Source organism: Protopterus annectens, chromosome 3.part0 (assembly GCF_019279795.1).
Source record: "Protopterus annectens isolate FY-2018-M chromosome 3.part0, PAN1.0, whole genome shotgun sequence".
Lineage (NCBI taxonomy): Eukaryota > Metazoa > Chordata > Ceratodontiformes > Protopteridae > Protopterus > Protopterus annectens.
In genome coordinates, this window is record NC_056731.1 from 854,008,641 (window position 1) to 854,023,984 (window position 15,344).

General features: G+C 38.8%; 1 protein-coding gene across 3 annotated transcripts in view; it reads left to right on the forward strand.

Annotated features, from left to right (window-relative positions):
* Nucleotides 1-15,055, forward strand: part of LOC122796593 — a 530,916-nt gene extending 515,861 nt beyond the window's left edge. For all 3 annotated transcript variants that reach the window (XM_044065194.1, XM_044065195.1, XM_044065196.1), the window contains one exon: nt 14,649-15,055. In XM_044065194.1, the coding sequence (XP_043921129.1) occupies nt 14,649-14,785 (137 nt within the window). In that variant the 3' untranslated portion in view covers nt 14,786-15,055. The remainder of the gene's footprint in view (nt 1-14,648) is intronic.
* The last annotated feature ends 289 nt before the right edge of the window (nt 15,056-15,344 follow it).

Here is a 15,344-nt window from a genome sequence, read left to right on the forward strand (position 1 = left end):
CACACACACACACACACACACACACACACACACCTTGGAAAGGCTGGCACAGGTTTACTAGCTATGCCCCCTTCTGCTCAGTTATCACTGCCACCAGTCACTCCTTCTCAGCTACTTTAAGGACCTTAACAGAGGCTGTCCAATCTTATTGTGTAATGTTACTATCAATACAAATGGCAGTTTGACCAAGTGCAAGGCTATTAGGAGTGGTCCACAGTGTCACCAAATAAATATGCAAGTACTTTCAGAACTTAAATATCTCTACATAGATCAGCCACAATGAAATGTTTAAATATATTTAATAATAAATAAAAGAACAAGACAATACCTTTTCTGCCTCAATGGGGGACAGAGCAACTGCCTCAGGTTATCTGGTACCATAATCTACTAACACTAAGATATACTTATTCCCTGTGGAACTTGGGGTACTCAGAGGCCCCACTATACTCATAGTTACCATTTGAAACATCTCCTCAATCACAGGCAAAGGGACCAAAGGAGCTTTGACCTTGTCTCCTGCCATCTGTATGTTTTGGTAGTGCTAACAGGTCCTGCAGTACCCTGTTACATCCCTGGAAATCCCAGGCCAGTGAAAGTTCTGCATAACATGTCTCTTTGTATGCTTTATGCCCATATGACCTGCAAAGGGAATATCATGGGCTATGGCTAGATGTGCCAGATGGTAGGCTCTGGGCACTGCCAACTGCTGTACCCTCTCACCTTCTAGCCCTCCCTCAGAGGTCCACTCTCTACACAGTAACCCTTTTAATTCCAAAAGTCAGTCATATGGTCTCGGCCATATGAAAGTTGACTTTTTGGGATTTCGATCATCTGTAGGGGACCCGTTAAAATATATACATTTAAACAGTTACCATAGCGTATGTACATTTCTGTTCTCTTCCAGCAGGGCACACTGTGGATGCATCTTTAAGCTCAGTACTTTACAAAACACCTTTTCAATACACACTTCTGTACCAGCAGTTTGATAGACACATGACATACAGTTCTAATACATTTTTAACACAAGCATGTTACATGAAGCATGTTGGCATTCACAAATGACACATAACCATTTACAAAATTCCAGACAGCTGTGGTGGCAGTATCTGCTGTCATGACACATGCTCATCAACTGATTTGTTATCATACAACACAATCATGCTTCAGCAAATATGACTCATTGGTAATGACACTGGTACTACTTATGGTCTGGGCTCTGTAAGACTTAGAAAGTGTGTACTTTTGCAGGGAACAGCACTCCTAAAAGTTATAACCATCGAACTGAGGCATGCAACAACCCATTCCTGTTCCTCTAACCAAACTTGTGATGTCTTGCATTAAGTGCAGAGGTTCTACTTCCAATGCTAAGAGTACATAGTTTGAATATTTCCATCTTCATTTTCCTACTGTGTGACCTTGAGCAAGTCACTTAATCAGGCAGTGCCTTGAGGATATTTGGAATTTGGGCTAGACTCCCTAATGGTCTCCCGGACTGCATGCATAGCAACTTTGTATGAACCCGTGCCCCCATTCCTGTATTTCTTTTTCACTACTCATCAAAACCCTTACAGTACTGTTTCTATGTTATACTTCTTCAGTCTGTTATTAGCTATGGTGGCTGTGGATTTAAGGAAGTGTTCAAAGAAATGTATAGCTGTTCACTGCATGTTAATATCTTCTGTAATGTTTTTCCCAGTGCTAACTGCAGTGGTGATGTGTTTAATGTACAACATTTCCTTTCTGCAGTATCTTTTCTTGCTCCATTCCATTCCATTTCAGCCCACTTCACCACAGCTAACTACACCATATTACATTATCTATAATAATCTCTTGCTCAAGTACTCTCTAAAATGTGTTTATCAGTGTATTTTTTGCCCTTTGCATGGTTTCCCCAGTTTATTGTCTGCCAAGCAGTTCTGAAATCATCTCATGTGAAATGATGTGTGTAGCTACTTAAGCAATGTGTAGTGCTATCTCAGTGAAGTGATATGCATAGCTACTTAAGCAGTGCTTAGTGCTATCTCAGGTGAAGTGATGTGCGTATCTACTTAGCAATGCTTAATGCTATCTCAGGTGAAGTGATGTGCGTAGCTACTTAAGCAATGTTTAGTGCTACCTCAGATGAAGTGATATGCATAGCTACTTAAGCAGTGCTTAGTGCTATCTTAGGTAAAGTGATGTGCATAGTTGCTTAAGCAATGCTTAGTGCTATCTCAGGTGACATGATGTGCATAGTTGCTTAAGCAATGCTTAGTGCTATCTCAGGTGAAGTGATGTGCATAGCTACTTAAGCAATATGTAGTGCTATATCAGGTGATGTGATGTGCATAGCGACTTTATAGGTTCATAGGTTCATAGGTAGGTACTAGGCTATTGGCCCAAGGGCCTACATAAGTCTATCCAGCAAGGTACCATAACTTACGCCACCCAAGAAAGTTATTTTCCTGTACCACTGTCCAGCAGAGACACAGAAGTGATCCCCGAGGTGTATTTCCTATTTCCCATCCACTCATCAAGATTTTTCTTGAAGAGTGCTAATGAAGAACTTTGCTTGATATAGATGGGCAGCTTGTTCCAGAGTATAGGAAGTCTCTGGGACAGGAATCTATCCCTCCAGCATGTCCTGTTTATTGTGGTGACAAGGTTTACGTCCCTAGAGCATGTAGCTTGGAGGGATTTGGATTTCTTTAGGTGTAGCATGTCCAACAGCTCTGGGTTTGACATAGCTTTATATGTTAAGCAGAGATCACCTCGGAGTAGGCGATATGCTATGGAGTAAAGTTGGAGTTTTTTGAGGCGGTCAGTGTAGGGCATTTGTTTGAGGCCAGTAATCCTCTTTGCGAGGTACTTCTGTGGCCTTTCCAGCTGCTGCAGATGTCTTGTGAGGTACATTCCAAAAGGGGCGTTGTACTCTATAATGGGTCTAATGAGTGACAAGTAGAGGGGAACAATGACCTCTTTTTTCCTGGATGAGAACCCTTTTATGATGAGGTGTGCCATGTAGAAGGACTTCCTGACTACTCTGGCGATGTGACTATCAAAGGAGAGACTACTGTCCACCTGGGTCCCAAGGTCTCTTATCACGCATTTGGTGTTAAGTAGATTGCTGCCTATGTGGTAGTTCATGGGTACAGAGTTTTTACCAAAGGGGTTGACACTGCACTTTTTGGCATTGAGCTTGAGGCCATGGCTCTGACACCAGGCATCTGTCTCAGTGAGGCCCTTCTGTAGGATGTCCACATCATTTGGGGACTTGACTGTGGCTCCTAGTTTGCAGTCATCTGTGAACTTTGTCAGCCAGAGGTCTTCTGTGTTAGCCTGTACTTTGGAGAAGTAGATACCAAACAGGAGAGGTCACAGGACGGAACCCTGTGGCACTCCACTTGTCACTGCCTTGAGGTCAGATTTGGAGTCTGCAACTTTTACAGTGCGGGTTCTGTCAGTGAGCCAGTTGGCAACCCATCTTGTGATGTAGGGATTTATACCTAGTTTAGTGAGTTTAGCTATAATTCCAGAATGGGGGATGGTGTCAAAAGCCTTGGCGAGGTCAAGATAGGCTGTGTGAACCACCTTACCCTCATCCGCGGCTTTGGTGACTGCCTCAAAGAAGTTGATCAGGTTCAGGAGGCATGATCTGCCTTTCACAAACCCAAACTGGGTGGGATCCAGAGTTTGGAGGTTACCAATGTCTTTGTTTATGAGTTCCATGATGACACGTTCCATGGCCTTGCAGACCAGGCTCATCAGGCTAATAGGTCGATAGTTCCTGGGATCAGTGGTGGCTCCCCCTTTGTGGAGTGGGATAACTGTTGCTGTGCGCCATTCAGTGGGCACAAAGTCTGATGCGAGGCTATTATTGAACATGGTGCTTAAGTGGGGAGCCAGTTCGTTCTGAAGTTCGTGTAAAAAGCAGCCTGGGATGTTGTCCCGTCCCATGGATGCTGTGTTTTTGGCTTTAGAGAGTGATGCTTTTACCTGCGTAGTTGTGATTACAGGGACTCTGCATTCTTCCTGCATAGATATGGGCCCTTTAGGGGGTGAGAGGGGGGTAAAGTTAGCACTGAACCGATCTGCCAGGATGTTGGCAATATCAGTTGGTTCTGCAATTTTCATGCCTTTGTGCTGTAACTCAGAGCAGATCTGGGTGTTGCCATCTAGATTCTTGACATAGCTATAGAATGCTTTATGGTTGTCCTTGGACTTAGTGGCGATTTTGTTTTCATAGCTAGCTTTGGAGGATCTTATAAGGGATCTCAGCTTCTTACTGAGACTGACCAGAGAGCTCCTCCAGTCATGGGATTTTACTCTCTTTTGCAACAGTTTCTTCCTTCTGTTGTACAGTTTGTTTATGGCAGGGGACCACCAAATTGGCTTCCATTTTTTTTGAGGATAGCATCTTGGTTCTGTTTGGGATAGCACGATCCATGCACTCGTGTAAGTGCTAGTGTTAGCAATGCTTAGTGCTATCTCAGGTGACTTAATGTGCATAGTTGCTTAAGCAATGCTCAGTGTTATCTATCTCAGGTGAAGTGATGTGCATAGCTACTTAAGCAGTGCTTAGTGCTATCTCAGGTGAAGTGATGTGCATAGCTTCTTAAGCAATGCTTAGTGCTATCTCAGGTGAAGTGATGTGCGTAGCTACTTAAGCAATGCTTAGTGCTACCTCAGGTGAAGTGATATGTGTACCTAATTAAGCAGTGCTTAGTGCTATCTCTGGTGAAGTGATGTGCATAGCTTCTTAAGCAATGCTTAGTGCTGTCTCAGGTGAAGTGATGTGTGTAGCTACTTAAGCAATGCTTAATGTTCTCTATCTCAGGTAAAGTGATGTGCATAGCTACTTAAGGAATGATTAGTGCTATCTCAGCTGAAGTGATGTGCGTAGCTACTTAGCAATGCTTAGTGCTATCTCAGGTGAAGTGATGTGAGTAGCTACTTAGCAATGCTTAGTGCTATCTCCGGTGAAGTGATGTGCATAGTTACTTAAGCAATGCTTAGTACTATCTCAGGTGAAATGATGTGCATAGCTACTTAAGCAATGCTTAGTGCTATCTCAGGTGAAATGATGTGCATTGCTACTTGAGCATTGCTTAGTGCTATCTCAGGTGAAGTGATGTGCGTAGCTACTTAAGCAATTCTTAGTGCTATGTCAAGTGAAGTGATGTGCATAGCTACTTAAGAAATGTTTAGTGCTATCTCAGGTGAAGTGATGTGCATAGCTACTTCAGCAATGCTTAGTGCTATCTCAGGTGAAGTGATGTGCAAAGCTACTTCAGCAATGCTTAGTGCTATCTCAGGTAAAGTGATGTGCATAGCTACTTCAGCAATGCTTAGTGCTATCTCAGGTGAAGTGATGTGCATAGCTACTTCAGCAATGTTTAGTGCTATCTCAGGTGAAGTGATGTGTGTAGCTACTTTAGCAATTCTTAGTGTTATCTCAAGTGAAGTGATGTGCATAGCTACTTAAGAAATGTTTAGTGCTATCTCAGGTGAAGTGATGTGCATAGCTACTTCAGCAATGCTTAGTGCTATCTCAGGTGAAGTGATGTGCATAGCTACTTCAGCAATGCTTAGTGCTATCTCAGGTGAAGTGATATGCATAGCTACTTCAGCAATGCTTAGTGCTATCTCAGGTGAAGTGATGTGTGTAGCTACTTTAGCAATGCTTAGTGCTATCTCAAGTGAAGTGATGTGTGTAGCTACTTTAGCAATTCTTAGTGCTATCTCAAGTGAAATGATGTGCATAGCTACTTCAGCAATGCTTAGTGCTATCTCAGGTGAAGTTATGTGCATAGCTACTTCAGCAATGCTTAATGCTATCTCAGGTGAAGTGATGTGCATAGCTACTTCAGCAATGCTTAGTGCTATCTCAGGTGAAGTGATGTGCATAGCTACTTCAGCAATGCTTAGTGCTATCTCAGGTGAAGTGATGTGCATAGCTACTTCAGCAATGCTTAGTGCTATCTCAGGTGAAGTGATGTGCATAGCTACTTAAGAAATGTTTAGTGCTATCTCAGGTGAAGTGATGTGCATAGCTACTTCAGCAATGCTTAGTGCTATCTCAGGTGAAGTGATGTGTGTAGCTACTTTAGCAATGCTTAGTGCTACTAATGAGAGCTCTGACCACCCACTAATATGTCACTCTACCCCTGGCAAACTCCACAATTGTCCGACTATAAAATGCCTGTTTTTATAGCCCATTACATGGTTTCTTACTATCTGATACATCTTGACATGCTACAAGTATTTTTTTTACCTCAGTCAGTACAAATTGAAGAAAATAAGTTGACCATAATTTGATGAATAATAGATGGCTGTCCATATTTTAATACAAGTGAATTATTTTTCATATGGAATTTTTTATTTTCTGTAACACAGCTGACTCATGCTTTCTTTGAAAACATACACTAGCACTGCCACATATTAAGCATTTTCAGTACAAGGTTTGGTTACCAATATGAACACAGGCAATGCCCATGAGATAAGCACAAAATGGCTGTCAATTAAAGATGCTTCATTCATATGTTACTCATTTGTCTGCATTTTCCATTGTACAATATTAAAAAGCAACAGCACAAATTCAAGAATTTCTGCTCATCATCTATTTTCTCCATCCAACAAACAGCCTTAGGAAGTATGGCATGTTGATAATATACTTCATATTTTTAAGACGCATTGTAGTGTGTACTTTGTCACACATTTTCACCAATTGTTTCTCCTATTGCTGCACAGGAACTGGTGCACCACCTTGACTCCTGCCTTTCATACACTTCGGCCACATCTTGTCTGCTCTTTGTGTTGTGCTTTTCCATTCAATTCATATGTCAGTTGTTTTCCTTATGTAGGGCTCCTTACCATATTTACATATGTAATCCATGAATACCACAATCAAGGACCCTAAGGTTAATGAACTGATAAATGACAAAATGGAATGTGTGATTTCCTTGTATCAGTGTTTCACTCTTTTTCTTTGCTTGATAGTTTAGTTACTGTACTCAGTGCTGGATTATGTGTCTATTATATCATCGCCATCATCAACTTCCTTTTACATGGGGTTGGGGTGTTGTGTCAACTGTCAAACTGTCACATTACTCTTTGTTCAGTGCTACAGTACCACTCTCCTTCCTTCTTCTGAACTCATGCCTGACTGTTGCAGGTCGTCTCTCACACAGCCCACCCACCTCTTTGTTAGAAGCCCTTGTTTCATTTTGCCTTCTACCTGTCTGTCCCAAAATGTCTCCACCACATTGTCTTCTGTTTTTCTGCACATATGTTGAAATCACCATAACCTGTTCTGTTTGAAGTTGTACTATTTGGTGTCCTTTGTATATGGAGCTGAAAACTATAAGTGACCTAATTAGTGTTTCAATAACACTTGATTTCAGACTAAAATAGAAATAATAAAAAAATGATCCAAAAAAAAAATCTGGTCCTCTGTTCATGCACTACTCAATCCTGGCTGAAAAAAAAAAAGATCTGTATCTCTATCAAACCTGATCCTTCCTTGAAATAGTGGCTTAGTTTAATAAATACTTTATAGAGAGGAGAGCATTGCTACCCTCACCAACAACACATCACCCTCCTCCTAAATAAACCCCTAACATATTACAAACTGCCCTCTCAACTACCACAGTAACCTCTGAAAAATAAAAATCCAAACAATCCTTAGACACAAATGCCAACAACTTTACTTTAAAACCTGGAACAATATCTTCTATAAAAAAATGCTACTTAAACTTAAACCTTGCTCCACAGCTTCTGACATACTCCCTCCTGAATACCTCCTCCTTCACTTCAGTGGTTTAAAAGCTACCTATCTGACAGAGAGCAAAATATTAGATGACAATATACTTTCTTTCCTTATCTCCCTTTTATCACTGGTAAACCCCAAGGCAATTCTTGGTCACCTCTCTTTAACATTTTTATTAATGATCTCTATGCCTCTTCTGGCAATCATCACTTATGCAGTATGCTGTCTGGTGCATCTTCATGAAATCACACAGGAAGCCTTCACTTCAATTTAACCCTGACTTAATGCTCAATTATTACTCAACCCAAAACAAAAACTAGTCCTATTCCTCTCCAAAGCACACCTGAAGGACAAAGCAAGCTTCAAAATATTCTTGGTTAATAATACAGAGATGGAAACTGTATCTCATATGAAAGTGTCTGGTGTGACTGTTGACGACAGCCTCAGATTTGAACTCCACATTCAAAATAGTATAAAAAACATCTCACCAGAAACTTGGCATGCTTTATAGACATGAAAACTTTTTTACTAACTCTGCTAAAACCATCCTAGTAACCACTTGCTTCCTTCTGTCACTGTTATATGGTGCTCCTATTCTTACCAACTTGAAGGTATCTGTTGCTAAATTATGGGTCAACAAACAATATTGTACACATCACTGCAAGGCCCTTAAAAAGTCTGAACTGGCGAAAAATACCCCACTACCTGGAATTGTACAACCAGCTGCTGCCCACAACATCATTTATAAACCTCATGCCTGTCCTGCTCTAAGCTCTAGTCTTCCTTCCTATCATCCAAACAGACCCCTTTGTTCTAATGATAAACAACTTCTTACCATCCATAAACCTCAAAAAGCAATTGGAAATAGCCTTTACTACTACTCTGTTGCCAAAAAAATGGAATTCTGTTCCACAGGCTATTAGAACTGTAACTTAATTATTCTCCTTCAAGCATCTGAAAGGCCACCTATCAAACACATGGCTCTGCTTATGCTTTACCTCCGGTTGAACATCACTTTTGTCTACTTTTCTACTTCTCTGCTTTTCTCCATCCCTATCTGTACAAATTCTCTATGCATCACCACTTCTTCATCTTCACCTGGCTATCCTACCCTCTCTACCACTTTACAGAACCTCTTCCTGTCACCTCCTCCCTATTTATACTAATCTGTCCTAATCTCTTCCTCTCCCCTTTATAGTTACAATTAAACTAAGCACATGGCTGTTACTTATTACTACTGTGAATTGCCAAAAGGATGCTCTCCAGAATTGGTTATAGTGTTTTACTTTGCTTTTTCTCATTGTTCTCTTTGTAATATATTTTTGATATATATGTATGCCTTACAATATTGTTGATTTTTTTGAAATGTATAATTTTCATCTGTTTTTATGTAATGCCTTTGAATTTTTTTTTTATTTTCTCTGTTAAATGGAGCTTTTCTCCCCAGATCTCCACTGTAAATGTGCTCTTGTGGCTCAGTCAGATTTTCCCAGTAAACAAATGTCAATAAACAAATAAATGCATTAGAAATGTCAGGGCCTGTTTTATATATGTGAGTCTGGAGCATCAGCCCCATTATTCCCAGTGTTTATTGACTTACTTATTTACATTTGCTTACAGGAAAAAAATCTGTTTGGAATTAAAACTCCTTTTCAATGGAAGCTCCATGGTTACATATACTAAGTTATTATGACAATGTGCAAAAACATCAAACCAAAAGCATGTATATGTTTATAACAGAGACATCTCAATATTTAAACAATGCATTAAATGCACTGTTCAGTACGTATACATTAAAGTGGGCCTTTTATACCAAATTAATAGAACAACAGTTTTGTTGGTTGTAGAGTACAATACAGATACTTTAAAAGGATTTTTTACATGAAAAATTTACTTAACTGCACACTAGGAGGTTTAGTGTCACTAACTGTATATGTGCAAGTGAACATGCAGACATACACATAGGCATATAATCTTATATGCACACACTCATGTTTCAGTACATATGTATAAGATGTGTGCTACACATATGTACTTCTGATTTCCCTTCCCTAATGTTTTAATGAAAGGGCACATAGCACATGTAAAGTAAATTCAGCTGTATATCATGGTTCCCATCAATGGTTGCATTTCCTTTGCAGACTAGAAAATGCTCATGCATTCCACCTGTATAAGGACTTACTCAAAGTCAGTGGAAGATGTCTCTTCCTATGGATCTGTGTACCAGATATATATCCTCCTGTGGAAGGCTGTCACAAGAATGCATAAAATACCTTCTTATAATCACTATCAGTGCACCTAGTTGATAGAAAGATGTCACAAGAATGCATAAAATATCTTCTTATATTCAGTATCAGTGCACCTAGTTGATAGGGTTGCCACCTGTCTCACTTTCTGCAGAGAAGTCCATATTTGGGCAGTTCTGTCCTTTCTTTGGGGAGGGGGGCATGAAAATGGTAAATTTGTTTACACTTTACAAGTCTTACAAGAAAAAAATATTTTCTGTTTTTTCTCTAAATAGTACAGACATCTTTGTTACTACTTTTAAGTCATCTTAATATATAAAGTTGTATAAACAACAATTTTAAGTTTAAAGCTTAGCACTTCAATACTGTGATACTGCTTATGTACATTTGTCAGAAGAGTTTGAACCACTGACTGATCTAATTTCTTTAATTTGTCGTGAAAGGCATGACTACATTGCAAGCAGTTGTGAATCAGTGTAAATTCTCTCCCTGTCTGCAATAAAGACAGTGGAAAACAGTTTCACAGCTCTCTTGTCTTATTTCATAGAGGATGCTGAGCTCCTGACATCAGCAGTACTAATTACCCATATAAAAGTGTCAGATGTACCTCTGACAAGGTAAACTACAGATTTCTGTGTCTGTGGTATGTCATGCAGGCAGAGACAAATTCCCCTGCAAAATATGTGAGAACCTGAGCTTAAAAAAAGTGTCTGTGCTTTCCCTTCCTTTGATTTCAAGGCACAGAAATGAAAGTTTTATAAAGTACAAGCAGGTTTCTGTCACCTACACAATACTGGAACCATATTGTTGGGAGAAAACCACCCTAAGGGTTGAGTTAAATTGTAGAAGAAGGTGTAGTCTCCTGTTAATAACACATCTTCCCAAGATCAATTATGATTTCAATAAATTCAATGTTTTACTAAAATATGTAGGTGTACTTTGTTGCTTGAATTATTCCTTAACTACTGGCCCCCTATACTAATCCATAAAATTATAAATGAAGTCAACATGTAATATTCATATCCTAGGAAAATAATTTATGAGGCTAAACTATGAGTGGGATGAAAAATTGTCTATGCTTAAACAACCCTAACACAGAGCTGTCCATCACTTTCTGTAGTAATGACACATATTGAATCAAGTTTGTGAACTGTTTTTGTAACAAGTATCTCCTTAACTTGGAAATGCAAGAAATTTCAGGAAACAGGTTAACTTTTTGTCATACATGAGACACCATAAAGTCAGTATTTGTCAGTGACAATGTTCTCCAGCACAACTACACATGCAAATGCATTTTGTGAACATTTTGCTTTTTGGAATGTCTCCACATCCAGCAGCCTTCCTTCATCAAAATCACCCCTTAACTACTGAATTTGAGTTTAACTTCTAGAATTTCACATTGAAGGCTATCAATTGGGCCCTTAGAGAATTTCCCTCGCATGCCTGACATTTATAGGTTTACAGATTCATAAATAATTACTAGGTATGTGATCCAGGAGGCCATTAAGTAGCCTAAATAAATTTCCCAAAGTTCCCCAGTGCATTGTCTAGTTAAATGATTTGTTCAGTGTCACACAATAAAACTGTGGACTACAGGAATTAGTTCATTAACATAAATCCTCTGTTCTAATTGCCAGTCAACAAAATAAAGTGGTTTGACCACATAGGGTTCAAACCTCTTTTCATCTTGTTTGTAATGCAGTGCAGAACGACTACATTATAACACAATCACAGGGTTGGTATAATGGTTGAGGTTAGCATAATGGTTAAGGTTTTTACTTCACAGACACAAGTTGCAGGGCTTGATTCTTACCTTTGAAATGGAAGTTAGGCTTAAAATAGCCCACAAGAGCAGCTAGCCTAGTAAGTACCTATGAACTTATGAAAACATGTGAACTCTACACAAACAGTTACTAAAGATAAGGCTGGTACCATGAATTCTGGAGCTGTGAGGCAGTTGTTAATCAGTAAGCCACCTGGCTTCTAATTAAATATAAAGATATAAATGCGCAATTTGACAACCAGATGTCAAATAGTAGTTTGAATTAGGCACTGGTTCCCAGGCGTTTGGTCTTCCTAAACAATACTTTGGGATATGAGGTGTCTAAGTGTCTATTATCAGCATGTTTTTTCTTCTTCTTATAAATGTGAAAGTTCCTTCTTCCAAGAGTTACAAAAACTAATAGAGCTGTCTTTGTAAGATTCATGTAGGGTTGTTCTGCCAGTCATGAAGTCACCACTGATTAGTATTAAAACTTGCCACTCACAACTAGATGAGTTGCAAACTTTGTAGCAGTGGTTGTTGTAGGAAGTTACTGCTGGTGTAGTTTTTCCGTACAATTATGCTTCTGTCCACTGTGTGTACATATCAGTAAGGGGATGTAAGAACTCCCATATGGCGGATACAGAAGGCTTACTCCCTCCTAAAAAACTTTTTTATCCTTTTTTCTCAGGTGATGCTATGATCGATGATGCTATGACTGTCCATATTTTCACAGAATGTCCACATTTTTGCTTCATATTTGTGACCTGTTCCTCATAACATTTGTGGTTTCGAACAAATCACTCAGGGTTGAAGTCACTAAATAATGACATCTGTTTGAGTTTCAGACTTTCATGTCCTTCAGAAAATGCATGCTAACACAAGTCCTTTTATTGTATAAACTTTCTAAGTTTATAAAAGCAATATTTAAAATCTGTCCCTACTTTGGGGCCTTTGCTCCCCCCCCCCATTATTTTAGGCTTTGTCCACATTTCTTGTGCTAATAGGTTGAGAGGTATGCTGGTTGTGTTTGTCTGCTTGTAGCTACATCCAGTAATAAGATGAGCCAGAGTAAAACTGCTTCAAAAAATATGAGTAGGGATCTCTGTGTTCTTATTCTCAGTCAGCATATTTTAAAATTTTTGTACAGAAGTCTTAAAAAATCTATGGCTTGCATCATCTGTGTCAATGCCTTGTGGGAACAGTGGGGCATATGATGACATAGGAACACCTGCCCTGCACCATAAAATATCCTGTACACACAAGAATGCCTGTCCCACCCTCATAGCTGTCAACCTCTTAGCAGAAGTAATCTGGACAAATCCTAAAATAATGGGGGGGGGGGGACAAAGGCCCCAAAATAGGGACAGATTTTAAATATCACTCTTGTAAACTTAAAAAAGTTGGCAGAATGACAAGATTTGTGTTAATATGCATTTTTTGAAGGATATGAACTCTGAAATTCAAATGTACATCATTATTTAGAGACTTCAGTCCTCAGTAATTTGCCAGAAAAGCACACATTTTATGAGGCACAGACAAAAAAAAAATGAGGTAAAAATCTGGACCTTTTGCGAAAATCTGGAATGTTGAGATGTATGTCCACCCTACATAATATGTGGTAAATACCATCATGCTGCAGAAGGCCTGCCTCTGGTAGATGATAGATAAGGAATGGCCATTAACACAACTCTGCCTCCAAGGGTTAGTACTGCTACTCAGATTGTTAGTCCTACAGGCCATTACTGGCAGTCAGGCAAGCAAAATCTGTTGCTGAAAGTAAAATGAAAATTGCAATTGTAGGGATAAGAAGTAGAAGTTATACCTTTTTTATGGAACCAAGCCATGCAAAAGAGTGGGCCCATTGGCAGGATTGAAATATATAGGAACAAACACTTAAAAAATCATACATATATGAATAGTATGAGTGCTGTATTTCTGTAAAAGTGCTGAACTGAATGCTTAGGCTGAATGAATCCACAAACAGAGCACAGAATGGTGGAGTGGCAATTATGGTATTACTGATCTTTACAAAGCAAGATGGTCATCATTCATTTTTGGCTACCAGAAGATAATATAATATAACAGGGTCATTGTCGAGGCCAAAGGGATAATGTTTAACTGCAAAACAAATACTGCCAATTTTAAGTCTCACTGTAATCCAATTAAATCCACAATGTACAGGCCCTACACTATCCCACTTACATATACTGACGCAAAATTGCTGTATATTAGAGTGGGGGACATTAGGAGGTACTGCAACTTTGTCCTTCATATATATTATCCCCACATTTGTACTATAGTTCTGCTAGACTGAGGTTTACAATTATGGTCCTGGGTGTTACAACAAGAATACATTAAAATTCATGAAGGAGGCTCTCAGCCAAGGTGGTCAGGCCTGTAGGTGTTACATAGTTTAATAGAGTAGAAGATAAGCACCAGTAAGGCTTATCAAAATAAATGAGGGATGTGGAAAGGAAATGAGACGGAAGTACAGTGCAAGTTATATTAGCAATGTAGGTATGTAATTGCAGACAGCATGAATATGCCAGGCTGCCCTTATAAACCAGACAGCACTCTGTTTTGCATCTTTGTTAATGTCTGTGTTTTCTTTATCATATTTTCATCTCTATGTAATCTGCATGTACCATACTTATAAAATAATTTCTCCCATGCTGTACAATTTTTGAAGCCACTAGAATGCCATTTAATATGGTTTTCAGGGTCACATTCAGAGAACTAAACTCATGCAGTTCTTTCTTGGGTACTTCAACAAAAAAAGTACATACTTGACAAACAGTTTCAGAAGTTTAAATATGTGTTATTGGATACTTTGATGACATTCCCAATACTAACTAACCTTTCACTTTTTCTGTCTTCAATTTTTATTTAGTATTTGCAGCTGTTCCTCATACATTGTCAGAGGAGTGGATTGCTGTGCAGACCAAGAGAATGTTGGACATGAGAATCAATCCTGTAACAGGATTCTCTTCTGCGTGGGACTATGAAAAAAATGAGTGGAAAAAATAGACAAAATGTAATGTTGTCTACATTAAGAATTGTCTTTTTCACCTCTTATTGTTAGTATTGTAATCAAGATGAGTTTGATTAGATATTGGAGTTCTCTATTTGATTTTGTGAAGGATTTGCAAAAAAAAATGTTTTTAATGATTTATTATACATATTAATATAAACACAAATTGCTGAATTTGTTCAATATGTATATGCTGTATGATAAAAAATGTATTTTATAATTTTTAATCTGGATTATTTTCTAGCAATAAACATCAGCTCTTGGAACATTTCTAGCACTTGCCTTTTTTTCTTTTGGGGCAGTGGACCAAATGACTTAGTTTCACAGCTGCACAAAGAGATCAAAAGCTTATATTGGAGGGGCGGAGCCTGAAAGGCTAACTGAAAGCAGCAGTATTTTAGAGCTCCATATAACTAGTTAAATAAGACAGGAAAAAATATTTTTTTTTTCTTCAAAGTATAAAATCTTATAGATAAAGGTCTAATTTACACAATTAGAAACTCTGGTGAAGTTTTACAAATAATTTCCTGTCAAAAAGCTTGGAGATATATTCAC